Source organism: Urocitellus parryii, chromosome 11 (assembly GCF_045843805.1).
Source record: "Urocitellus parryii isolate mUroPar1 chromosome 11, mUroPar1.hap1, whole genome shotgun sequence".
NCBI classification, from domain to species: Eukaryota; Metazoa; Chordata; class Mammalia; order Rodentia; family Sciuridae; genus Urocitellus; species Urocitellus parryii.
This window is the reverse complement of record NC_135541.1, coordinates 29563028-29590011: the sequence shown is the minus strand read 5'-3', so window position 1 is coordinate 29590011 and position 26984 is coordinate 29563028. Positions and strand designations below refer to the sequence as shown.

Genomic DNA, 26984 nt, shown 5'->3' with positions numbered 1-26984 from the left:
GGGAAGCTGAGGTAAGAGGATCAAGAGTTCACAGCCAGCCTCAGCAAAAGTGAAACACTAAACAACTTTAGTGAGACTTTGTCTCTAAATAAAATACAAAAAATGGCTGGGGATGTGGCTCAGTGTTTGAGTGCCCTTGAATTCAATACCTGCTACTCACCCCCCTCCCCCCCCAAAAAAAAAGATGAAAAGGGGGGCAAGAAGATTAGTTAGAAAGTTAATGGAATAACCTAAGTGATAGGGTAATGATGTAAGATATTTATGGTGGGGATAATAAGCATTGTGCTGGACTTAACTTTGTGTACCTTTCTTTTAAAATTATTTCCTGGGCTGGGGTTGTAGCTCAGTGGTAGAGTGCTTGCCTAGCACATGCGAGGCCCTGGGTTCGATCCTCAGCACCACATAAAAATAAATAAATAAAGATATTGTGTCCAACTAAAAAATAATTATTTTTAAAAATAAATAATTTCCTGCCTTTGACCAAACACCAAATTCTATTGATTCTACCTTTAAAAATATATTTATTTATTTATTTATTTATTTTGTGTGTATATTTATTTTAGTTTTCAGCGGACCTTTATTTTCTTTATTTATATGTGGTGCTGAGACTCAAACCCAGTGCCTCACACATGCTAGGCAAGCGCTCTACCACTGAGCCACAACCCCTGCCCCTTGATTCTACCTTTAAGATGTCTCTCTGACATTAACCTTCTTTTCATTCTTGCTGCCATTGTGTTATTGAGGCCTTTGTTACCTCCCACTTGGATGATTCCTGAAGCCTTCTAACTGTTCTCCCAGCCTCAATTCCTTCTTGGCCTTTCCATACAGCTTTTATACCACTATTAAAATTATATTTCTAGGGGCTGGGGATGTGGCTCAAGTGGTAGCGCGCTCGCCTGGGATGTGTGCGGCCCGGGTTTGATCCTCAGCACCACGTACAAACAAAGATGTTGTGTCTGCTGATGACTAAAAAAATAAATATTAAAAAAAGAAAGTTTAAAAAAATTATATTTCTAGGGCTGGGGGTTGTGGCTTAGTGGTGTGAAGCTCTGGGTTTGATCCTCAGCACCACATAAAATAAATAAATTAAATTTAAAAATAATTGAAATATACCTATAGAAAAAAGACTTAAAATGATATTTCTGTGTAAAATGTCTGATCGTGTTATTTGCAAGTGTGGAAAGAACGTTTTTTGATTATGTGTCATCTTTTCTAGATATGATCTGAGTTAAACTGTGAACTAAGTGCAGAGACTAGCCCCATTTGTCTTTGTGTTTTTACCTAGCAGATTTTCAGTGTTTGTGTAGGGAGGTAGATAGAGGGGTGGACAGATCTTCCTTAGCAAATTAGGTGGCAGCAATAATTTCTGCTGTGTGAATTACAGCAATTATCTACCATGGGTAAGTGCTCTAGCTCCAATCAAGTTGGGTGTTTTTCAAAAAGGAATAATTCTTACAGTTGATATTTTCTTCAAACCTTGTTTGAATGCCTTTGAACCATTGTTCAGAAGTAAACTTGATTGGTTACAGGTATCAGTACATTGAAAATGGTTGGTTATGATTAGGTGAGGCTACTAGTCTTGCTGAACAGAAATCCTGGGTATAATTAATATTATCTCAGGGGGCAGTGAACATTGTCTAGAGCTGTTCCAGAATATTCTGTGTGTGAACATGTTTATGTGTCTGCCTGCACCTGAGTTGGTACCCACCAGACCTTACTTGGGGTACATGGAAGGAACCTATACTCTTCTGTATAGACAACTATCTTTGTCCATTTGGACTGCTATAACGAAATACAATAGACTGGGTGGCTTATAAACAACAGAAGTGTATTTTTCTCATAGTTGAGATGGCTGGGAAGTCCAAAATCAATGCATTGACACATTTGGTATCTGTTAAGGACCCATTGCAATAGTTCATAGATGGACAACTTTTCACTGTGTCCCTAGATAATAGAAGGTTCTAAAGAATTCTAGGGGCACCAACATGCTGTCTTCTCAACTTCCCCCTCTTTAATAATTAGAGTACTGATCCCATTAATGAGGCTTCCACCCTGATGACCCTTTAACTTCCCAAAAGCCACAGGCCTTGATATCATCATTTTGAGCATTAGGTTTCAACATATAAATTTGGGCAAGGAATTCAGTTCATAGCACCAACTCCTAACTATCCTTTGGGATCTAGCACAGATGTTATTTCCCTTTGAAACTTTTTAAACTCCTAGGCAGAGTTAGTCTCCATTGTCATACCCTCAGTGTTTATTTGTGCTAGAGTTATTGGTGGTATTTGCTTACCCTTGTGTCTCTTACTGAACTTTTTAAAGGTGTAAACCAAGTCGTATTTATCTTTATATACCCACATTTACTATATGCCAGGCACTGTTCTAAACACAGGGAGATACAATGTTCATGTAAATAGACAGGTTCTTATTTTCATGTGGAGGTGGAATAAGAGGAGTTTTTTTTATTAAAGTAAGTCGGATATTGTAGTACATGCCTGGGACTAAGCTTACAAGGTGGGAGAATTATTTGAGTCTGTGAGTTTGAGACCAGCCTGGACAACATAGAAATACCCTGTCTCAAAAAACAAAACAAAAAATGTTGTAGAAATAACCTGAATTTATATTCCTAAGTATAAAACTCAGTGTCTACTTAACCTTTCCTTCTGGTGATTTTTTTTGGGGGGGAGGACATTGGCATCTGATATAAAAAAAAATGATTTCTTACATTTTTAGTAATTTATTTACATAACATTATTTAATTAACAGCACATATTTGGTTATTGAGTGCTTTCTAGGAAAAGATACCTTTAATGAAGCCAGGTATTAAACACAAATACAGTGAATCAAAATGCATTCTGCTGTCATGTATAACTTATTAGAACAAATAATTTTTTTTTTTTTAATTATGAAGACTACATCTCAGAGGGGCTGGGGTTGTGGCTCAGTGGTAGAGCACCTGCCTGGCATGTGTGAGGCACTGGGTTTAAACCTCAGCACCATATATAAATAAATGAATAAAATAAAGATCCATCAACATCTAAAAAATTTTTAAAAAAGACTACATAGAAATATTGAAAATGAGTAATGCTAAGTTGAATATAATACTGAAAATGTGTGATGATTATATAAATATATGTTTGTGTAGAAGAATATATGAAAGCACTTCAGAATAGTGGTATCAATACTATTGTCATTACTATTTAAATTACTTTAAGTATTATTTTAAAATCCCCAACTCTTTACCCAGAAAATTTAATTTATTTTGTAATGATATACTTTAAATACATCTTTTATTTAAACGCTGGGCTCTTCAAAAATTTTGCAAAATGTTGATTTTTGTTTTGTAAACAATGTTAATGTTACTTTATTTTGATATCTAATGAGCAAACTGTATTTTTATATAAAAAAAGAAAGTGGAAGAAATTTTATTATATTAGACCAAGAAGGAAAGAATCAGGTTTTGGTATAGGTAAAGTTGGTATAGGTTTATAGATAACAGTTGCAGAGATGTGGAGATATACTGAAGTACTTACAACATTTGATTGATTGATTGATAAGGCTTTCTGGATTTGAAGTTTAAAATAAAACAATAATAGGGCTGAGGCTGTAGCTCAGTGGCAGAGCGCTTGCCTAGCATGTGTGAGGCACTGGGTTCGATCCTTAGAACCATATACAAATAAAATAAAGGCATTCTGTCCATCTACAACTCCAAAAAAAAAAATTAAAAAAACAGTAAAAAATGATAAAGCTTCTCTAAATTATTTAAAGATTACCAATGCACTGGCTGTGATAGCACATACCTGTAATCCCAGATTCAGGAAGCTAAAGCAGGAGGATCACAGGTTGGAGGCCAGCCTGGGAATTTAGCAAGATCTTGTCTCAAAAAATAAAAAGGGCAGGGATGGAACTCAGTGGTAGAGTGCCCCTGGGTTTAATCCCCAGAACTGCAAAAATAAAATGAATTAATTAGTTAATTAATTAATTGATCTTTTTTTTTTTTTTTTAATGGCCAGTGCCTTAGATTGCCTTAGGGAGTAGTTTGGAAGAAAACACAAGCTGAGCATGTGTTATCCCCATCTGGGAAAGCTGAATGTGCTAGTGGAATTGCTCTTACCTTTGCTTCCCACTGAGGGCTTTGTTTAGAGGCTACACAGCTGAGTCTGTAATAGGAGTTGCTTCTGGGAAGGGAGTGTTCCAACTAATGGGCACATAGCATTGTAGCAACCTAGAAATCTTCCTTGCTGGCAGATCACAAACTTCCTTTCTTCATACATGTACAGGTCTTAAGACATTGTGAAGTTGAGAAGTTATGGTTTCTGAGTGCCGAAGGCTTATCAGTTCTAGCAATGTATTCATCAAAGGCAAGCAAAATAAATGGGTTTTAAAAATAAACTTCATTTGTTTTCCTCTCTGGTCCTGGTTTGTGCTTTTTCCATCTTGTCTGGAAAGGCCAGAGTCTTTTAGTATGATTCTTCATCTTATCCCACCTTTTCTTATGCTCTCCATCTTCTGGCTTGGTCTGTGAATTTCTTAGATTTTCAGAGACATGGCTGAACAGACCCTGTGTTTCTCTGAACCAAACCAAGTGTCCTGGCCTCATCTGGCCTTCAGAGAGTCAGAATGAGGCCATACAGTGTTATGCCTCATTCTGCACATACAGTGTTAACACTCACTGGGGGTGAACCTGAGTGTTTCCTGAAAACTAGCCTTCTATGTCACATTCTCACTGTGCCAAAGAAGTGAACTTTTACCTCTTCAGACATTTTGACTCTTAGAGCTAAAGAAACTTGACTGCAAGATTAGATGTCAGCTTTGTTGCCCCCATATAGTTTGGAGTTTACCAGTTCAGTTTTTTTTCCAGCTAATAAACACCTTAAATGTGAACCTTGGGCAGATTTAGCTAGAGTGAAGAAAAGAAGAAATATCACAATAGTGCTTCATTACACATGATTTTAAGATTTTAAAAGATGAGTTATCAAACAGGATGAAGCAGATGGACAGGTTTCCCTTTTGAGAAGTAAGAAGGTGTATCTTTAGTCATTCTCTCCACCCCACCAAACCTGATCCATCTCTTAAAGGAATCAGATGTGCTGCATGATGCTGCCCCCAGCTGGTTCTTTTTGGTGCTTTCATTACCACATCAGAAAAATTATTAGATTCTCATAGTAACTTCATGAATTAGGTGAATCAGAGGTTATCAAACCTACTTGATAGATAGGAAAACCTAAGGAGATACAGCCTTTTAGTTGATTTGTCCAGAGTTAAATGGGGCTAGCAGGAGGCATAATTAGACTAGAATTCAAATCTCTCACCTCTTATCCTTTTAGGTTCCCCATTCCTTTGTAAATTCAATGTCATCCCCACCCTAAAAGCATTAGAGACAAATTTTACTCTTAGAGGAATCTGCCCCTTTTTTCTACTTGGGAGAATATTGGAAATAATACGTCCTATAGAGTTATATTTATTTTTTTAATTCCTATTGTGCATGAAGCTCTCTGACTCAGTCACCACTGTCTTTAACTCTTCAATGTAATGTAGTTGTAAAGAGCTTTTTCTCTGGAGCCAGATTGTATTGTCTTCCTGACTTGCCACTTAATAATTGGGTAACCTTGAATAAGTTGCTTAACCTTTAAATGCCTTCTGTAAAATGAGAGTAACACAGATAAACACTATACACATATTCCAGAATTAGAAAAGCTCTGAAATCTGAAGCATTTCTGGTCCCAAACATTGCTGGTAAGGGATACTTAAGTCTCTTAGTACACTTACTTTATAGGTTTGTTGTGTAGATAAAATAAGATAATATACATGAAGTCCTCAGAATAGTATCTGACACATTATAAACACTTTATAAATATTAGCTGCAAAAATTACTTGCTGTTGCCAAGTGTGGTGGCACATGTCTGTAATCCCAGCTACTTGGGAGGCTGAGGCAGAAGGATTGAAAGTTCAAGACCAGCCTCAGCAACTTAGTCAGCCACTGTCTCAAAATCAAAAATAAAAAGGGCTAGGGATGTAGTTCAGTGGCAGAGTATGAGGGATTGAACCCAGGGCCACATAACGACTGAGCCATATCTAGCCTGTTTTAATTTTTATTTTGAGACAGGGCCTTGCTAAGTTGCTGAGGCTGGCCTTGAACTTGTAATACTTCTGCCTCAGTCATCTGAGCCACTGGGATTGCAGGCATGTGCCCAGCACAACCAAATTGCTTGAAAGAGTACATCTTCATGTAGCTTTTCCATAGCCTTATCTCCTATTCACTCCTTTGGTCTTACCCATTTCACTGAAATTGCTGATCATAGTTGCCAGTGACTTTGTAATTGCAAATTTAGTGAACTCTTTCAAGCACATCTTACTTGATCTATAGCATTTGATACTGTTGGTCATTTCTTTTTTGGAATGTTCTTCTTGTCTTCGGAGAGGACTTTCTTTTGAAGGGGGACAGGGGTACCAGCGATTGAACTCAGGGACACTTGGCCACTGAGCCACATCCCCAGCCCTATTCTATGTTTTATTTAAAGACAGGGTCTCACTGAGTTGCTTTGCACCTCACTTTTGCTGAGGTTGGCTTTGAACTTTCAATCAATCCTCCTGCCTCAGTCTCCTGAGCCACTGGGATTACAGGTGTGCAACACCACACCCAGCCTGAGATGACTTTCTTGCTTGGTTCTTCTTTTTCTGCTGCTGCTTTATATTTTCTTGTCCCTCAGGATTCTAATTTCTTATACCTGTGTGTTAACCCTGGACAATGTCTTGAATTCCTTGGCATCAATGACTGCTTCAGCTCAATGTTATTGCCTCCTAAATGACAGTCTTCTGCCCTCTTTCTCAATTTTAAACTGACTCTTTAAAGGCCATCTCTACTTCAGTTGCCCTTCAAGTACCTTAAATTCAACATGGCCCAGCTGACCTCACGTCTTTTAACTTTGCTGCTGCTGCTTCTAATATTTATTCCGCTCCCTATATTCTGGATATTTAATAATGATATCCAAGGCTGGGGTTGTGGCTCAGTGATAGAGCACTTGCCTAGCATGTGTGAAGCCCTGTGTTCAATCCCTAGCACCACATAAAGATAAATAAATAAAATAAAGCTATTGTGTCCATGTATAACTATAAATAATGATATCCAGGTACCAGTAGCCTGGGATCATCCTACAGCTTTTTAAAGAGAGAGAGAGGAGCGAGAGAGAGGAGAGAGAGAGAGAATTTGTTTTAATATTTATTTTTCAGTTTTCGGTGGACACAACATCTTCATTTCATTTTTATGTGGTGTTGAGGATCGAACCCAGCGCCCTGCACATGCCCGGCGAGCGTGTCACCACTTGAACCACATCCCTAGCCCCACTATCCCTTTTTAATATTTAATTTATAGACAAGGTCTCAATAAATTGCTTAGGGCCTTACTAAGTTGCTGAGGCTGGCTTTGGACTTGTGATCCTCCTGCATCAGCCTCTGGAGCTTCTGGAATTACAGGTGAGTGCCCCCATGCCCAGCATGAAGGGTTTTTTTTTTTTTTTGATCCTGCCATGTAAATATATTTTTGAATCTTGCCTTGTTCTAATGCCTCCTCTATCTTTTTAACTCAGAAGACTTTCTCTTATTGAGATTATTATACTACTGTCCTGTTTCCCCTTCTCTGTATTCTGCACTCTCATCCACCTATCATATCATTGCTAAAATGATCTTATCTTTAAAAAGTTAATATGACCCATGTTACTCCCCTGCTTAAAATTCCTCTTTTATTCCCTAGAGACAGGATAAAGTCCATGTATTTTAGCAAAACATATCAGCCTCACCTCCTTATTCATTCATACACTCTTTTTTTAATATTTATTTTTTAGTTGTAGATGGATATCATGCCTTTATTTCACTTATTTATTTTTATGTGGTGCTGAGGATCAAACCCAGTGCCTCATGTATGTGAGGTGAGAGTGCTACCACTTGAGCCACATCCCTAGCCCCTCATTCATGCACTCTTGCCACATTGAGTAAATTAGTTTCCTAAATACACCATGTACTTAACCTGTAGTTCATGTGCTGCTCTCTTCTGTGTAGATTATTCTCCTTTCATGCTACCCAGGTCATCCTTTCTGATTATTTCCTCTGACATGCCCAGACTAAATAAATATGTGTATCCTCAGCACTGCATGGTACTCTCATACCTGTTCATACCTATATTTTTAGTTTTTACCCCTTGATATTATTAGTCTATGTCCCTTAATATATTGTGATCTCTTTGAAGGAAGATATCTTTGTGTGCAACACTGACCAAGCCCTTGGTAACTTTTTTAAAAATAAGTAAATATGGACTGGGGCTGAGCTCAGAGGTAGAGCGCTTGCCTAGCATGTGTGAGGCACTGGGTTTGATTCTCCACACCATATATAAATAAAAAAATTAATTCCCATCAACATCTAATATAAAAAATAAATAAACATGTAGCCTCTATTTTCTAGGTATTTACTCTCCAGTGGTTTCATCTCAGCCTAAACATTTCTGATAAATGATAGTTGGTTTTTCCTTCTGTTTCACAGTATATCAACTCTGGGAACTTGGAACAGTTGCTAGACAGTAACTTGCATTTGCCCTGGACTGTGAGGGTGAAACTGGCCTATGACATAGCAGTGGGCCTCAGCTACCTTCACTTCAAAGGCATTTTCCATCGGGACCTCACATCAAAGGTATGAAAGCTTTACTTTCATAAAATTTTAAGAGAGACCATCCTGTTTTACCAAGAAAGCCATAATAAGAAACCAATTATTAATGAGTTTAGAATTTTCTTATAGATTTAATCTCACTATTCTTTTTAAATTTTTTTTTTTAAATAATTGGCAGTACTGGGCCAGGGTTATGGCTCAATGGTAGAGTGCTTGCCTAATATGCATGAGGCACTGGGTTTGTTCCCCAGCGCCACGTAAAAATAAAAACAAATAAAATAAAGGTATTGTGTAAAAAAATAATAATTGGCAGTACTGGGTATTTAACTCAGGGACACTCTATGATTAAAGCTACATTCCCAGCTCTTTTTTACTTTGAGACAGGGTCTCACTAAATTGTCAAGGTTGGCCTTGAATTTGTAATCCTCCTGTCTGAGCCTCCCAAGTCCCTGGGATTACAGGTGTGTACCACTGTGCCCAGGTTGATGCAGCTTTTGAGTACTTAGTAGGTCATAATGTACTGACCCATTTTCTGTATGTGTGATTAAGTTTCTGCCACCCTGCCAATTCCTTTTTGGCATCAACTGGTCTCTGTAGTAGTCTCTTGCTATCTGAATTTCTGTGTGACCAGGCTAGAAAAAAAGTTGCTTTCAGAAGTTGGCCAGGTTCCAAAACTGGTACCTCAGGGTCAAATAGCCCAGGATATCACCATGACAAGGGATATAAGTAATCTGGGGGAACTATAAAGCCATCTAATATACCTAATGTGACTTCTGCACAAGAGCCAAATTAAAGTCTTTCAGGAAAGGATTTAATTTAGTACCTGACCAAGAATAGCTGTTATTTCATCCCCTAACCTAACATATACATATGCACACATACATAAATGCGTGTGCTGCCCCCGACCAGTGCAGGCAGCTGAACTAAGATCGCTCATATGAATTTGCAGGGACACAAAATAAAACAAAGACACAATTTACGTTTACACAAGCTTCAGGAGGGCCTCCCCAGATCTCAGCCTCAGACTCCCCAAAAGGAAGAGCAAGAGAAAGTCACAAGAGAAGGAACAGGATCAGAAGTGAGCTTTTATTGGGGGGGACTCTTGTTCTTAGAAAGTTCTATCCAAAAAAGGGCAGAAGGGGCAAGACTACAAGGGAACAGGTGAGTGTAACTCAACCCTAGGGGCATGCCCCACAGAGAGAACCTTCTTGTTATCTGAGGTGGGTGGGGGTGGGGGACCAAGTCACAAATCATGGCACTACCAAGCTAGACTTCGGTGATTTTTCAGATCCCCATGGTGCATCAGGACTGGAAGGCTTGGTTACTCAATGTGGCTCCCCACATGCATGCATACATATTCCTAAACCCTTTCTATTGTAAGAAAAAATTACCAAAGGAAACAAAAGCAGCTATATACTTTCAAAGTCAATAAGGACTAAAACATAAGTTCCTAGCTCCTTCACATTGGAGTGGTTCTGGTGTTCTAAACAATAGTACTGTTCCTGAGGGACCATGGCCATTGTCTTAAAAACTACTGTAGAGAAAAATTGCTTTAAGGAGGTGATCATAAGGTTTCTGGGTGTGGCAGAGGCATTTATATGCAGCTGTACTCTTCCTGAAGGGAGCACAAGACTAGGAAGTAGGAACTGGGAACCAACTAAGGCCTCATTATGAAGAACTCTTTATTTATTTTAGACCTGTAAGAATTGAATATTTGGTCAGTTTGGATCTGGAAGACAGTATCTTATCCCTTCCTTAGACATTTTTCTCCCTCCAGAATGTTTTGGAAAATCAAGAGTAAGAAAACCACTCGTGGGCTATATGCTCAGTTGGTAGTGTGCTTGCCTTGCATGCCTAAGGCCCTGGGTTCAATTCCCAGCACCACAAAAAAAAACTCTGCACATATTCCAGGCAAATGGGTGGGATGGGACACTTTAGATATTGTCTTAAGTTGATTTTGTCACTTTAGGCATCCAGCCAAAACAAGATCTTTGCTTCCTACTCATAGAGGACCATTTCTTCTAAGCTAATAGGAATTTGTGACATTATTAATTAATCATACAGATAGGTATTTTCCCTATACCTACATAAATGTCTCCTATGTCTGGCTCCATGGGTGAAGAAATATTAGAAAAGGAGGATTTCTGACCTAGAGGTATTTATACTTTTGTTGGGAAATAACTAAAGAACAGTATACAGCATTTTAAAATTGAGTGTTTAGCTACATAGACTATAGTTTTCAGAGCCCGGGGGATCATTCTAGACCAGGACTAGACTTTCTGGAAGAAAGCTCACCTTCAACAGTTCTTCATATTCTCTTCTGTGCCCCAAAGGCACTTTGTCCAAGTGTGGTTCTGTCTGTGCCTATTGTGTTGTGCTATAAAAATGAGTAACTTTTTTTACTATAGGGTAAGACCACCATCTCTGGTTTTCCTTATAGGAAGTGAATATTTCCAGTGCCTTTTGACTTGGGAGGAGAAACTAGGAACTTAAGAGAAATAACTCCATGTATCTGGGCTATGCTTCATTGGGTCTAGACTTTAAGGAGATGTTGAGTATACTCCTAGGTGGTGAAAACAAGTGATTTTTGAAAGCTCTGCTGGCAGGTTGGAAAGTAAATTGTAGGGGATCTCAAACTGAAGATTTGATAATCTTATAAACCAGATCATCCAATTTAATGTATTATCAGTGTCCTCTTATAATCTCTGATTATTTTCTGGGAAAGTTTTGTCTGAACATTCCAGCATCAGATTAACTATATTGCAAGGACTAAGGAGAGAACTGTATGTTCATGCCCAGACCAGCCCCACCAAGGACACCTGTATGGCAGGGGACAATGACCATAAGAACTAGAATCCCCAAGGGAGAATTAAGTCTAAAGGGACAGAGTACAGGGCTTTGAGGTTTTCAAATTATGTCTTCATTATCAACCTTGGGTTTGAGTTGGCTTTCTTTTAAGGATGGTGTCAGGTTTCCTTACATTTCTGTGGTTTACACTTCATAGTGTTTGATTATCCTGTTGTGTTTCTCAAGTATTCCTCTTATTTGCCTTTGTAAACAGTTTTCTGGCCCTGTTTCAGGGAAGAGACTTGATAGCACAGAGGCCAAAACATCTATTCAAGAACTGAGATTTGGGGTTCTAGACCAAGTTTTGTTCCCTCTCTTCTGATGTCTTCAGTGCTCTTGAGACCTTAAGTGTTCTGTCTGCAAAAATGGATTCTGTCCTTGCAACAGTAATCAATTCAGTATTCCCAGATCAGAGATAACAGGAAGATTGGAAAATAGTGGGAATGTCAGCATGGTGGTGCACACCTGTAATCACAGTGCCTCAGGAAGCTGAGGTAGGAGGATCGAGAATTCAAATCCAGATTCAGCAAAAGCAAGGCACTAAGCAACTCAACGAGACCCAGTCTCTAAATAAAATACAAAATAGGGCTGGAGATGTGACTCAGTGATTGAGTGCCCCTGAGTTCAATCCCTGGTACCACACACAGGCTTTTATTGGAGCTCCAGTAGCAACCAGTAGAACTGTACGTGAGCCTTGGCTCTTCAGGATAACTGAGAGAACAGTTAGTTTCTGCTTAATTCTACCTGGCATCAGGAAAGCACTACTGATGATCCGTGGCTACCCTTAGGAGATTGTGTGTTGTGAATTGTATCTCTAGCTCTTGATGATTATTGTTCTTTTTTTGGTGGTATTAATATTGACTCCATTGAAGTCACCCTGTTGATTCCTCCTGAGTGAAAAGCCTATCCATGTATGGTGTAGGCTACACAGCTAGAAATAGAAAATGCTGGTTTTCAGGGTAAAGAGCATGAATTAAGAACAAATGGTGGTTTAGGGTTGTAGCTCAGTGGTAGAGTGTTTGCCTAGCACATTCGAGGCACTGGGTTCGATCCTCACCACCACATAAAAATAAGTAAATAAAGGTAATGTATCCATTTACAACTAAAAACATTTTAAAAACAGATCGACAAATAGTGATGCACACCTGCAGTCCTAGTGGCTCCGAGACCGAGGTAGCAGGATCTTGAGTTCAAAGCCAGCCTGGGCAATTTAGCAAGGTCCTAAGCAACTTAGCGAGACCTGTCTTAAATAAAATATAAAAAGGGCTGAAGATGTGTCTCAGTGGTTAAGCACTCCTGGGTTCAATCCTTGGTGCCAAAAACAAACAACAAAATAGGGTCTGGGGGCTGGATTTGTGGCTCAGTGGCAGAGTGCTTGCCTTGCATATGCGAGGCCCTGGGTTTGATCCTCAGCACCACATAAAAATAAACAAAATAAAGGTATTTATTAACTACAAAAAAAAAAAAAAAACAACAGGGTCTGTGATGCAGCTCAATGTTAGAGCACTTGCCTAGCATGCATGAGGCTCTGGGGTCAATCTCCAGCACCACAAAAAAAAAAGAAAGAAAGAAAGAAAAAAGAAACAAATATGAATGCTGGAGGGATTTTAGGACATCTTGGAGTTGGGTTATTATTATTTTTTCTTTTTTGGTACCAGGGATTGAACCCATGGGTGCTTAACCACTGAACCCTTTTTAATATTTAGAGATAGGATCTTGCTAAATTGCTCAGTACCTCGCTAAGTGCTGAGGCTGTCTTTGAACTTGCAATCCTCCTGCTTCAGCTTCTTGAACTGCTGGGATTTCAGGCATGCACCACCATGCCTGGATGGAGTTACTTTTTATAATGAGAATTATCAACAGCTTCAGGGAACCATTTATACTGTGCTATCAGAGGACACAGTTTTGGGGACATAGAAATGACTGAAATTTAGTCTTGTAACTTCCATGAGCTCTTTTTTTTTTTTTTTTTTTGAGAGAGAGAGAGAGAGAGAATTTTTTTTAATATTTATTTTTTAGTTCTCGGCGAACACAACATCTTTGTTAGTATGTGGTGCTGAGGATCGAACCCGGGCCGCACGCATGCCAGGCGAGCGCGCTACTGCTTGAGCCACATCCCCAGCCCTCCAGGAGCTCTTAAGTCTAATCAGGGGGATAGATGTCAGAGCAGATCATTCATAACCCAGGCACCAGGGGTAAAGATATAGTATCATATGGTGTGATAGAGGGCAAGAAATGGAACATATTACAGCAAAACACATTTTTTTTTTTCAGTACCAGAGATTGAACCCAGGGTCACTCTGCCACTGAGCTGCATCCCCAGCTCTTTATTTTTTTGAGACACAGTCTTGCTAAGTTGCTGAACTTGCTTCAGCCTATCTTCTGAATTGATGGGATTACAGGCATATGTCACTGCACCCACTTAAAGCAGATAACCTAAGAGACCTGAGACTTGGACTACAGAAATCCCTGAGGTGTTTAAGAGGTGATTTGCCTTTGCTGTGAAAAGAACCACTTAACCTTTCTTGAGATATAAAATAAATTCTTTTTTCATCTGGTCATAGCTGGGTTTGTGGAGTGAGTATGCTGAAGTGAGGAGAGAGGTGATGGCATACTGAGAACCTTTTTTTTTTTTTTTTAATTGTTGTTGTTACCTAAAGCTAACACTGCACATATTCTTGGTATTTCTCCACTCTGGGTGGTGTTATTCAATGCCAATTCCAGGACACCTCAGGAATTTCTCTCAGATGTCTATTCTGGCCCAGTTCTGAAAATTTTGTGTAGGTTTCCAAAAAATGCACTCCTGGCCACACTTTTGATCCCCCTGTCAGCTCAGTCCCTATTATGGAGAGTTGAATACATGATTAGTATATGCACTTGGCACATGCTTTTTGATAGTGGCCCAGATCATCTGGTCAAACTTTCATTTAATAAACTTTTACCAGGATTTTTTTCTGTGTGCTTGTGCTAGGTAAAAAATATAGAGATGAGTGGGATCATCCCCTGTCCTTGAAAAGGCAAATCTGTAAGCCACTCTGATGCAATGTGATGTATTATACTAAGGGGAACTGGCACCATGCATCAGCAGTGTTTGTGCTACTTTTTGAACCTAAAAAGGTTACCTCTCACCTCAGGGGACTCTGGCTGGGCCTCTTATACATGTGCTTTTCTAGGCAAAATTACTTCATTCAGAAGTCTTCCTTTTGTGTATTGCATACCAAACAGCCTAAAAATTGGGCTGGCTCCTTAGTCTAATTGAGTGTCATATTTTGTAGCCACAGTTGAGTCAGAAATGCAAGCATTATACTAGATGTCCTGAAATTAGCCAACATTGGAGATAGGGACTAGGTTCCCAAGTAAGAGGCCTTATGACATTGCCTCCACAAACAGTATCCCTTTGTCATAGACCCTAGATCCTGCTGCTTTCATAAGTATACATTGCTCCTGCCATGGACTTGCTGTCTCCAGCAGAAAGCTTTTAAACCTGACCCTCTGGAGAGGCTAAAGAATTAGGAGAGACCCTCTTAGAATCAGGCGATTGAGGTCTTTACTTTTTAAAAGCCTCACTTTTCTCATTAAACTTAAAAATCTCAGATCTCTCTTTCTGATAGTGTTGTTTTGAAAAAATAATGGTATTATACCTGTGAAAAATGTAGACATGTAGAGAATTGGGCAATCATTCACTTACCCGAGGGGTTAGAAAGTATTTTGTAGTCCACTTCCCTCCAAAGACATCCCCACTTTCCTAAACTTACAGTCTAGTTGGGTAAGGTACTATAGAAACATAGACATTTTCATTATAATGTGGCAAATGTTAAGAGAGGAGAAATAAGAATGCATAGGATGGATGCTTTGAGGAAAGGATATTTAACCTCCAGGTGCAGAGAAGTCTTCTCAGAAGAGATGATGCCTGAGCTGAATTTTGAAAATGAATTCTCCTTAATAAGTATATGGTAGAGAATGAATAGTATTCCAGATCAGATGAAAGGAATAGTATAAAAAATGTGATTTGCACTGTGCAGTTGGAGTGGCAGAGGATTAGGTTGACAGAAAAGTCGATGACTATATCAGACTATCTAACTTGGATGTTATTTTGTAGATAGGAAAGGAAGAATCATTGCCAGCTTTTTAAAAATAACAGCTTTACTAAGATAATGCAGGCTGAGATTGTGGCTCAGTGGTAGAGTGCTTGTCTCGCATGTGTGAGGCACTGGGTTCAATCCTCAGCACCACATAAAAATAAATAAATAAAGGTATTGTGTCCATCTACAACTAAAAACAAATATTAATTAAAAATATATAATGCACCAAATAAAATTTACCCATTTAAGGTATACATTTCAGAGGTTTTTAATATATTCACCCATACCACTATCCAATTATAGAGCCTTTTCATCACCTCAAAAAGAAACTTCACCCTATTTCTCTCTCTTTTTAGCTCTTGGCAACCACTAATCTTTTATTTCTACGGATTTGCTTGTTCTGGACATTTCATACCAATGGAACATGTCATTATCTGCTATTAAATAGAACACAGGTTCACATTTCAGTAAGATAATGCTGGCAGAAATGAGGAAGATGAGTTATAGGAGACCAACTCTGGAAGCACACAGACCAGTTAGCACAGTATTGAAACATTCAGAGGAAGAATGATAAGGCCCTCAACTAGGGCAACAGTAATAGGAATAAAAAGAGAGGGACCAGTTTGAAAATGTTTAGAAGTTAAAATTGGTGGAAATAGGGCTGGGGATGTGGCTCAAGCGGTAGTGCGCTCGCCTGGCATGCGTGCGGCCCAGGTTTGATCCTCAGCACCACATACCAACAAAGATGTTGTGAACTAAAAAATAAATAAATATTTAAAAAAAATTCCCTCTCTCTCCCCCCCCCACTCTCTCTTAAAAAATTTTTTTTAAAAAATTAAAATTGGTGGAAATAAGAGTAAAAAGTCTAGGATGAATTCCAGGTTTCTAGTTTAGTAAACTGGGTAGAAAGTGGCAATACCAAAAGACATAAAAATAAAAGCTAGGGGCTTGTGGGTGTAACTCAGTGGTAGAGCCTGTACTTAGCATGCTTGAGGTCCTGGGTTCAATTATCAACACATGTGTGCACGTATACAAAACTAAAAAACAAAACAAACATAAAAAAATAGTTTTCTAAGTAAAATATTGGGGTTTTTTTTGGGGGGGGGAATGAGTTCAGGTTTGTATGAATGGAGTTCAATATGAGTAATCCAGGAGATGTCCAGAAGATTAGATATGCAACTTACAAAAAAAAAAAAAAAGTGGGGGGCTAGGGCTCAGTATATACATTTGAGTCATCAGCACAGAGGTGGTAATTAGAAATGGAGTACCAGAAGAGAATATAGGTCCAAGACAGTACTCTTGAAAGCATCATCTATGGGATGGGAAGAAGAGCCTCCATTGGAGTCTACAGAGTAGCCAAAGGTAAAGAAGGGAACCCAAAACTGTAGAATCATAGAAGCCAGTTGAGAATAAAAAAGTAGTGGGAATAGTCTCCAACTAGGTGCTAATAGCTAGTCTTAGCTGCATGGCTCTGACTGCCATATTCTGTACATACCCAATACTAACACAATTCTTGAATCATACACAGATGAAGAAATTAATTAGCTGTGGCATGAACAGAAAGATCAAATAACCTAAGAACTATTTTTTGTCTATTGAGCTGTTAGGGAACTCACTGGGATCTTCAATGAGAGTATTTCCAGCAGAAGCCACTGAGTGGAAGAAAAGGAAGAAAAAAGTGTCACAAGCTAAACCTGACTAGCTTAGTGTTTTGTTTGTTTTGGTACTGGATAGGAATGCTTTACCACTGAACTATATTCCCGGTCCTTTTGTTGAGGCAGTGTCTCAGTTGTTGCTGAGGCCTCTCAGCCTCCTGAGTCACTGGAAAGACAGGCATGTTCCTCTACGGCTGGTTTAGCTTAGATTTCTTAAAGGGCAGGCTCAGGGGTTTTTTGGGAAACTTGAAGCTAATCCTGGTCAGGGCTCCTCATTTTTCTTATCACCTCAGATGTAGACTATTTGACTTTTTTTGGCTCCAATGACCAACTACTGGCTATGGAGAAACCTTAAGAGAAGTGGCGGTCCGTTCCCACTCTAGGAACACTAGGCTATGCAGCCTTAACCTACACTGTAGGTCCATGATCATTCCTGCCTTAGCCATTTCTTAGCTGCTTCTGGAGATGCTACTCAGAAGTCACTTTCTGTTAGATGGGTGATTTGCAGAAAGTGAACAGGCGTCTATGAATATGAATATGGGGTAGAAACTGAACAGCATTGACAAGGGTGGTATACTATGGCCACATTCTATTCCTATCCTGCTGCTCCCAAGCTGGCTTTAATAGGGTTGTTTCTAAGTACCATAAAGCAAATAGTAAATAGGACTTTAGTCCAAGCCTTAGAGACAAAGAGTCTAAGTTGTTGGTGAAATAGGAGGAGAAAAGAAAAGAGACATGATAGGATAGTGCCCTTTACCCATGGCTTTGGCTAATGCAGACTGGCCTAGGGCCCATTTCTTATCAAGTCAGGGAGTTGGGATGCTGATTCGGCAGGACTGATGGGAGGGTCAAAGCCAGGACAAGCACAGGGACAGTCCTTCTTGGAAGCCAGACGATATATATGTACTTGGGATCCAGGGTAGGAAGTGTGGTGAAATCACAGGCTCCTTCCAGCTTGAGGAAGAATGGTGTAATCACATCAAGGCCAGAATAATTAATGTGTACTTGATGCTGAGTAAGCAAGAGGTGACTTGACAATGTCTTGGCAACTAGACAACAAGGTTGGCAAGGGGGAAAGGGGGCTGGTTTTGGTCAGATCGGGCCTTACTGGCCCCAGAAAAGTTTCCATAAGCCAAGGATTCTTGATCTCTGCTGCCTCTGGAGGAAGAGGTGGGGTGAGATACCTCCTAAGCCAGAGTGGCTTAGGGTTATTTTGAATGCAGCTATTTGGGGAGAGCTGGTTGCTGCTTTATGTTTGTTTATAGGTCATTTGGATACACTCTTTCTCAGCAGATAACAGCATTTGTTCAGTGAACATATCCTTAGTCTGACTTATGAATTAAATATGGGGAGGAAGAAAGGACCAAACCAGAATCTGCTCCTGAGGTATTCATAATCTCTGCTAGACTGTAAGAGGAAATAGCATACAGGAGCCAAAGAAGTTGAGAAAAGAGGGAGATATAAAGGTGAGGACTTAAGAGCAATTTGCCTAAAAAGACATAAAATTTTCTTAGGTAAAAGGGAGAAATGGATGAGGATGTGGGGGGGGGGTGGCTCAGTGGTAGAGTGCATCATTAGCACACATGGGACCCCAGGTTTGATCCCAGCACTACATGAGAAAGAATGAATTGAGACCATCCCAAATGAAAGGGAATGGTTTAAGCAAAGGCAAAGGTTTGGAGGGCTTGTTCAATCTTGAAGTCAGACTTGTTTAAGACAAATTGGATGGGGGAATGCATAGGGATTCCAGGAGCAGGGAGGTGGCAGGTAGAGGTAGGCCAATTGGAGGAGCCAGATCTCTTTGCAGTGCTAGGGATCAAACTGAGGGCTCACACATGCTAAGCACACACTCTGCAACTGAGCTATACCCCCAGCCAGATCAAACTTTTCATCCCAGGAAATGAGGTCACTTGTAATTGGTGGGCAGTGAAAGTTAGGGTAGGCTAGGGTACTTGTCCTAGTTTACCTCACTTGGCAATTTAAGGCCTGGGACTAGGGTCTGTGCACTCTGAGAAAAGAGGAAGGGAGGCCAAGGACCTGATAGTCTGTCCTACACTAGACTATAAGCTTCAAGAGGACAAGGGTTTCTGTTTTGTTTATTGAGATATCTCTGGCACTTAAAAGACTGTGCTAAGAACATAAAAAACGAGGGCAAATATTTGAGTTTGGAGACTGAAGTGACACCTAGGGTAGCCACTGAAGTTCCAGAGCTAACTCATCTCTTATGGCTGTCTTAAAGCCTCCATTTCTGACCACTGAAGTCAGTCAGTGTAGAATGTAGTTCACCAAGAAGCCCTATATTAGGGAGGCATAGGTGATAACTCTATAGCTGGCTAATTCCCACTTGTGAGCCATCTTCTTTTCTTTGGGACCTCTAGAACTGCCTGATAAAGAGAGATGAGAATGGTTATTCTGCAGTGGTGGCTGACTTTGGCCTAGCTGAGAAGATTCCTGATGCCAGGTGAGTAGCCCTAATGGATGCTAGGGCTGCAGAGGAGATTGTTAAAGCTAAGGGAAAATCCAGCTTCCTCCCTGGAGGCTAGGACTTGATCACAATAGTTCAGTGTCAGTTCAGTGACTGACTTCAGTCAGTCCTACTCTGTACCCATCCATGGGAGATAAGAATTTCCAACATTCAAAAAATTTCCAGTGTGCCAGGCAGTGGTGAATTCATTTTCCTTATAATCTCACCCCACAGCATGGGAAATGAGAAGCTGGCTGTGGTGGGATCACCCTTCTGGATGGCACCCGAGGTTCTCCGAGATGAGCCCTATAATGAGAAGGTAAGTCTGGAGGATCTGGAGACCTAGTTCTCTTTAGAATCCACTTTTAGCAGAAGGTACTAAGGGTCAACCTTTATGTTCAGGTTAAGGAACATTCTTTTTGCCAAGAGCAACGATGGCATCTGGCAATCGCCCAGTAAATGATTTATATGGGCTATAAGTCCTAGGTCTGGGCTTTTAAGACATGGGGGAAGATACCCTTATCTTCTTGCCATTGAGAGAGCAACTGAGGTCTGATTACCCACCAGGCAGACGTGTTCTCTTATGGTATCATCCTCTGCGAAATCATCGCCCGCATCCAGGCTGATCCAGACTATCTTCCCCGCACAGAGGTGAGCTACAGGCTTGAGGCCCAGTGCCACTGGGATGGGGCTGGTTTGAGCCTATAGAACTATTTTGTCCTTGGGGTGGAGTTGCTGGTACTCATTCTGTGGCTACTTCTGAGAGGCAGCTCCCAGCCTCCTCTTTTGAACAGGCCAGGATGGGTGGGGGATTAATGACCTGTCTACCCATGTCCCTGTACCCACCCCACCATACCCATCCACAGAATTTCGGGCTGGACTATGACGCTTTCCAGCACATGGTGGGAGACTGTCCCCCAGACTTTCTGCAGCTCACCTTCAACTGCTGTAATGTGAGTGTCTTTCTCCCTGTGGCTTTGGTCAGGGGCTGTCTGAATCCTTTTCACCTGGTTAAGACCATAGGGAGAGGCAGCTGATTAGCCTCATGAGGGGACACATTTTCACTGGATGTATTACACCAATTGCACTGCCTCTTCTGGGCCTGGCCAGGGTCTCCAGAGCCCTGGACCAAGGGAAGATAAAAACAGCTTTGTATTACCCAATAATCCTCAGCTTGCAGGGCAGACCTACCACTCCTTGCATTTGGGTATTGAAAGAACTTTGGTCAGGTTTTATTGTTGGACTGTGGGTTACGCTTGTTCTGAGGCACATGGGGGAAATGCTTGTTGGCCTTCGTTTTATATAGCTAGATAGCAAGGCTAGATCTGTTAGGACCAAAGAGTAGCTAGGCTTTGTTCAGGTAACTCCCCAAAATACATCAGTATCAGAACTCAAGAAAAACAGAAGAAACCAATGTGAGCGTACACTTTTGGAGGGTTGTATTCCAAACAAGGGGATAAGACACACATACAAAAAGAACTAAGATAGTAAATGACAGTAGTATCTTTCCTGCCTTATCCCTGGGAATCATTCTCATGGCCTAGGGCCTCGGGAAAATCTCAAAGCTGCACATCTGCCTCTTAAAAGATGCTAGAAACACATTCAAATTCCACCTGTGGAGTGGGAGGAGGGCAGAGCTCATGGCTGGTGTGGATGCCTACAGATGGACCCCAAACTGCGTCCATCCTTTGTGGAGATTGAGAAGACCCTGGAGGAAATTATGAACCGCCTACAGGAAGAAGAGCTGGAGAGGGACAACAAGCTGCAACCCACAGCAAAGGGTAAGAGATCATAGACAATCCAACTTGACCCCAACAGAAGAAATTAGTCTATGGGGTCTACCCCCCAGGGCTGTGATTGCAAGAACTTGGGTCTAGAAGGAAGAGGGGCAGGAGATCACGGGGAAAAAAAGTACTGGACTCTTTTTTATTAGAGTTGTGACTTGACTTACTGCTTTCCTTCTGAGTGTTTCCTCATTGATGAAATGGGACATCAGGTCCTACTTTGCTTTCCTGAGTGAAAACACTAATGAAGTGGTACTTTTTTTGATTATGACTACTGAGAATAACCCAGACCTGACTCACTGTTCTTTAGGACCCTTAGAGAAAGTGCCTTCGGGGAAGAGGCTGAGCTCACTGGATGACAAGATCCCCCACAAGTCACCACGTCCAAGACGTACTATTTGGCTGTCTCGAAGCCAGTCGGACATCTTTTCTCGTAAACCCCCACGTACAGTGAGTGTCTTGGACCCCTATTACCGGCCACCAAGAGATGGTGCTACCCGTACCCCCAAAGTCAACCCTTTCAGTGCTCGTCAGGACCTCAAGGGCGGCAAGATCAAGCTCTTTGACCTACCCAGCAAGTCTGTAATCTCCCTGGTATTTGACCTGGATGCACCAGGGCCTAGAACTACACCCCTAGCTGACTGGCAAGAGCCCTTGGCCCCACCTGCTCGCCGATGGCGCTCTTTGCCTGGTTCACCAGAGTTCTTGCATCAGGAGGCCTGTCCATTTGTGTGCCATGAAGAATCACTATCTGATGGGCCCCCACCACGACTCAGTAGTCTCAAGTACAGGGTAAGAGAGATCCCGCCATTCCGGGCAGCTGCTCCAGCCCATGAGGCCATGGACTGCTCTATTCCCCAGGAAGAAAACGGTTTTGGGCTCAAGCCCCAGGAGACAAGCCCATGTTGCAGAAGTGCCTCTGAGGAAATGGAGGTAGAAGAAGGCAAGCCAAGAAACTTGGCTGCAGTACCCTAATCTATCTCGAGCATAGGACTGCAAGTCCAGGGAGAACAGGATGGATAAGGGGGTTTAGTCCCTGTCTTACCTTGGGGATGGACCTTCAGCTGAAGCCATAGGGACCCCTTGGTGCACATCCTCCGCTCATCCCTGGAGCCTGGCAAGCAGGTCAAGCCAGGCTAAACTTTTGGGTTCCTATTTACCCAATGGCTGCATGAGAGGGAAGGCAGCAGTGAGAGGCCTTCCTAGTTGAGCCAACTGGTGATGTTAAACAAGGAGCTCTAGTTTCTACCTGACCCAAGTATAATTCCCCAGACAGGACCAGAGAACTCTTAGTTCTAGGTTGTGCTGGCAGGCGGTATTACCCTGGTTCTTCTACCATCCCAAATCTATGTTGCCTTTTTTGGGGGCATATAAGCTACCGGATGGAACTTGGAGCTGACCAGGAAGTGATAAAGGGCTGAAGACTGGGGTGCTTCTTGCCAGTATGTCTAAGACACTTGAATAATTGCTGTTTGCACTTACTGCATGGTCAGACCACATCACTATGTTTCTATGCAGGGGGAGGGCAAGGTAGCGTGGTGGTCATGGCTCTTAGCTAACCCATTCAAAGAACTTTTCCAGTTGATTAATCTATTTTCATATTTATAAAGGAGTCTTAATGTTCTGCCTCATTAAGACTTTCAACCTTGTGGTTGGGAGTGGGGCTGGTTTTGTAGGCCCTAGGGCCTGCTCTATGTTATCAACAGGTGATAAACACCCAGTTGGTTAAATGGTTTATACTTGGACTGATTTTTTTTTCCCTTCCTGCTATAGCTGGAGCTTCGGGAACAGTCTGTCCTTACAGAGCCGCAATAAGAAATAACCAAAGAATGAAGTTGGTCAAATATTTTCATAACTCATTTCTGTTGATTTTTTTGTAAAACTCTCCCAAGACACTTTCAGATTTAAAAATAAAGTTGGTGTTGCAGGAGCTGGTCAGCCTTCTTACTTGTACCCTCATACCTCAGCCTCTGGCTGGGGTAAAGGAAAAGGTCCAGGGGCAATGCAGCCAGTATCTGTTAGGTTCTCCCACCTTAACTCTGTGTAGTTGAGTGTGACATTCACAGGCTAGAGAGACCCAAACAACTCCTTCTACTCTCTGCTTTTCTTCCTGGGCTGAGTATCTCATGTAAATTGGGTCAGCTGCTGCCCCATGCCAGCTTCATCTTCTGATTGTGGGCTTTGGAGGAACGAGAGAACTGGCTCTTGGCCACTGTGAGGGGGACAGCTTTGCCACTCAGATATACCTTGTTATGACATTCGGGTAGCCAGGGTTCAGAGCTGCAGGACTGTGGTCCCTGGATCACTCCCACATAGGCCATCACATAACCTGTCATAAAGGCATCAAAACCAGCCCGGTGCAATCCATCCCCAGGCACTGGGTTAAGACTGGCTTGGCCCCCTGGCACTTCTGAGGTAGCCATGTCAGTTGTTTCATACCTTGTTGCTTTAAGCTCCTTTTCCAAGTCATTTTTGTGATCTTGATCAGAGCCAGGCTGGTCCTTTGTGTCAACCTCAGCCACTTTCTGCTCAATTTCCTCAGCCTTTAGGTCCCCATGGACTTGCTTTGTGGGAGGACCATCCTCAGCTTCCCCAGAGGTCTGTGTCCCAGGCAGGCTCAACAAAGCCCTTCTACGTTTTTCCCTACGTCGTCGTCTCCGCCGCTTATCCTCTATCACAGCCTCATCAGTGTCAATGATAAGATCAATATCATGGGACCGAGGACACTGTGGTCCCATGGGGCACCAGCCATAGGCCTAGAGGTAGGAAAGAGGGCTTCTATAAAGGAGATTCAAATATCAGAACTTCCCCTCCCCTAGGAAATGAGCAAGTGGTCTCACCGAGAAGTTGTCACAGATACTGGTGGGATGAGGACGGTGAGTTGCAGGGGTCATGCAGCAGCGATAGTCAATATGAGCCCTCATGCTAGAAGGATAGCTGCAGAACTCCAGGGTAAGGTGTGGGTTGCCATCTGCCCGCTGCTTCCCATTTTCCCGCTCACTACAAAAGTGCAAGAAGGTATTGGTTCACTAGATCAAAGAGAACAGGGATTTTTGTCTGCTGAATCTTAAAACAGTGCCTAGCACATGGTAAGTGCTTGACAAACATCTTAAGTGAATGAAACAGACTCATACTAGGCCCCACCCTTTTCCCTCAACCATTCCCTCACCATTTCCGGAATGCATATTCTAAGTAGGAGGCCGTGAAGCGGGCATGAAACTCAGCAGCATATTTGGTATCATAAATGCCTGATGGGAACATCTCACAAAGGTCAGCAGTGAAGGTTCCCAGGCTTTCAGGCAGGTGTGCATAGAAGTTCTGGTACAGGAACACCAAGTCTATAAGGCCATTATGCAGCACAAGGGGCCGACGGGCCCGAATTAGCTCCAGGAACAGTGTCCGTACTGACTGGCTCTGGCTCTCATCACCCTAGGTGGAAGGGAAGGGGTCAGATAGACTCCTCTACAGGACATTAATCCCAGGTTTCCCCACCTGGAAAATTTTCCCTTGTTATCTAACCCGATGTTACCCACCCTTGTATTAATTTTTCTTGTTTTCCCATATTGTCATTAGTGATTTCCCATACTCACATAAGCAAATTCTTCTCTGGCATCTAGCCTAGGGTAGGAAGAAATAAAGTCACTTGAGCGCCAGACTCAAGGTTAAGGAAGCTGAAGTCCTACCTTGTCATTGCCCTTATGGTAGGGTATGCCTTGGGCATACTGGCGATTAAAGTTGAAGCCATGCTGCACCAGGAACTGCACAGACTTTGGTTCTATAACATATTCCTCCATGCACAGCAGGGTGAGATTGAACACCTGGACCAGGTAAGAGTGTTCACCCTGAAAGAGAAAGATATCTGTTATATCAAGATTTAGGGGCTGGGAATGTGGCTCTGGCGGTAGCGCGCTCATCTGGCATGCGTGCGGCCCGGGTTCGATCCTCAGCACCACATACAAACAAAGATGTTGTGTCCGCCGAGAACTAAAAAATAAATATTTAAAAAAAAAATTCTCTCTCTCTCCTCTCTCTTTAAAAAAAAAAAAAAAAAAGATTTGGAAGAAAAAATCCTCACACCTGATGTACCCCTGCAACTCAACCCTCCTCCCCACAGCCACAAACTTGGGACAGGAGTGAGACAGCTCATACCTTGTCAGGCTGCAGCTTGAAGCAGGCAAGGCCCAAGGAGAGGATAGAACGGGTCCTAGCAGCATGACACACAGCCTTGTAACGTTCCTCGATGCACCTTGGGGTTGGTTTTGAGGACAGTTATGGCTGAATTACTTCATGAAAGAACCAAACCACCCAGGACTGTGACTCCCCACACACTCCAGGGTTGATATCTGCCCCTCCTGCCAGGGCTGGAACTAAAGACTTAATACTTACTGGTTCAGCAAACTCTTTCTGTCTCCAAGCCCACTCAGTTCCTATGGGTGGATTAAGGAAGGGCTGTGAGTGGCCCCCCATTACCAGTCCCTTCAAAACCACCTGTCCTCCCTGTTTCCCATCTCATACCGTGTCCACAGCCACAAAGCTAGCAGTCTTTATGGCCAACAAGAGGGATGGCCACATCTCCTTGAAGTTGTCACTTTGCACATCCACCACAGGAACCTGGATTAACTCATCCCCAGATTTTGTGCATTTGTTGATACAACCTGGGTATAAGAATGGTGATCAATGTGCGTGCTCCCAGGGGAACAGACACCAAGCTAGCCATAGGGGTTGGGTTCTGATGTTAGCTTTTCTCTTAAACCTTTATGTCCGAAGTGCTTCACTGGAATGGACAGTGCCCTGAATTTGGAGAAAGTCTTTAAAGTAAGACTTCCTCCTCAGCATAAATCAGTAGAAAGGTAAACAAGGTTTTCGAGGTTTCTTTTCCCGCTCCCTTTAGTCAATATTTCGCAGGGTTTGAGGATGAGTTCCCTTAAACTCCCTTAAGGCGCCTCACTACTGTTCTTTTGGTGCCCCCGCAGCCACAAGCTGTTCCTAGCATGCCCCATCGCCTGATAAATATTGGCCCACACCAGAGCTCTCAATACGTCCTACTTCCTTTCGACCATCACGTGTAACTTGCCCCATTTAAACGAATCACAAGAGTTCCATCCAGACCACATCTCCCGACAGGCCCCACCAGCCCTACGTTCTCAACACTCCCAAGCTTTGCAGCTGAGCGCGCAGCTCGTGGCTGCTTCCGAAGAAAGGAGTTACTTTTCTGAAGGTTAAGATCTGTCTCTATCAACCAGCCCGAGGTCTTCCCCTCCCCCAGAGCACATAAACTTCCAGGGTGGCCCTTGGGAAGTCGCTCACCGTCTGAGGCCGCTGGAGCTGAAGCTGCGCCATCGTCACTGTCGGCAGCCATGACGCAGAGCGTGCCGCGCGTCCCTCTCTTGAGCTGCCGGAAGACTTCCGTTTAGTCTCCTGGCTCGACTCCGGCGGTCGAGAATGGGGCGGGGTCACACGCGTGGGGTCGCAGAAGGGTTGGACTTCCGTTCAGACC

General features: G+C 42.1%; 2 protein-coding genes across 5 annotated transcripts in view; one reads left to right on the top strand and one right to left on the bottom strand.

Annotated features, from left to right (window-relative positions):
* The window catches only part of Tesk2 (testis associated actin remodelling kinase 2), a 132765-nt gene extending 110302 nt beyond the window's left edge, over positions 1-22463 (top strand). For both annotated transcript variants that reach the window (XM_026397738.2, XM_077791055.1), the window contains 7 exons: positions 8533-8679; positions 19618-19700; positions 19938-20022; positions 20271-20354; positions 20570-20656; positions 21367-21484; positions 21798-22463. In XM_026397738.2, coding sequence (XP_026253523.2) covers positions 8533-8679; positions 19618-19700; positions 19938-20022; positions 20271-20354; positions 20570-20656; positions 21367-21484; positions 21798-22462 — 1269 coding nt within the window. In that variant the 3' untranslated portion in view covers position 22463. The remainder of the gene's footprint in view (positions 1-8532; positions 8680-19617; positions 19701-19937; positions 20023-20270; positions 20355-20569; positions 20657-21366; positions 21485-21797) is intronic.
* On the bottom strand, positions 20692-26980 carry Toe1 (target of EGR1, exonuclease). Of its 3 annotated transcripts, XM_026397742.2 has the most exons (9): positions 26795-26980; positions 26003-26142; positions 25874-25914; positions 25637-25733; positions 25171-25329; positions 24657-24916; positions 24328-24487; positions 23927-24243; positions 20692-20710 (listed from the first exon to the last, which is right to left on the bottom strand). In XM_026397742.2, the coding sequence occupies exons 1-9, from the start codon at positions 26844-26846 to the stop codon at positions 20707-20709; spliced, it is 1230 nt and encodes a 409-aa protein (XP_026253527.1). In that variant the 5' UTR covers positions 26847-26980; the 3' UTR covers positions 20692-20706. The 3 variants fall into 3 exon arrangements, with proteins under 3 accessions (XP_026253527.1, XP_026253526.1, XP_077647182.1); XM_026397741.2 differs by lacking the exon at positions 20692-20710 and having other exon boundaries at positions 22486-24243; positions 26795-26978; XM_077791056.1 differs by lacking the exons at positions 20692-20710; positions 25637-25733; positions 25874-25914; positions 26003-26142 and having other exon boundaries at positions 22486-24243.
* Between the last annotated feature and the right edge of the window lie 4 nt (positions 26981-26984).

What these genes read in the sequence shown, in the direction of transcription:
- Toe1 (XM_026397741.2), bottom strand. Translation starts at nt 26,846, where the DNA reads ATGGCTGCCGACAGTGACGATGGCGCAGCTTCAGCTCCAGCGGCCTCA. An exon ending in GCTTTGTGGCTGTGGACACG is followed by an intron (nt 25,915 to 26,002) that starts GTATGAGATGGG and finishes ATCCACCCATAG; the next exon opens with GAACTGAGTGGGCTTGGAGA. An exon ending in TCAAGCTGCAGCCTGACAAG is followed by an intron (nt 25,330 to 25,636) that starts GTATGAGCTGTC and finishes TTTCTCTTTCAG; the next exon opens with GGTGAACACTCTTACCTGGT.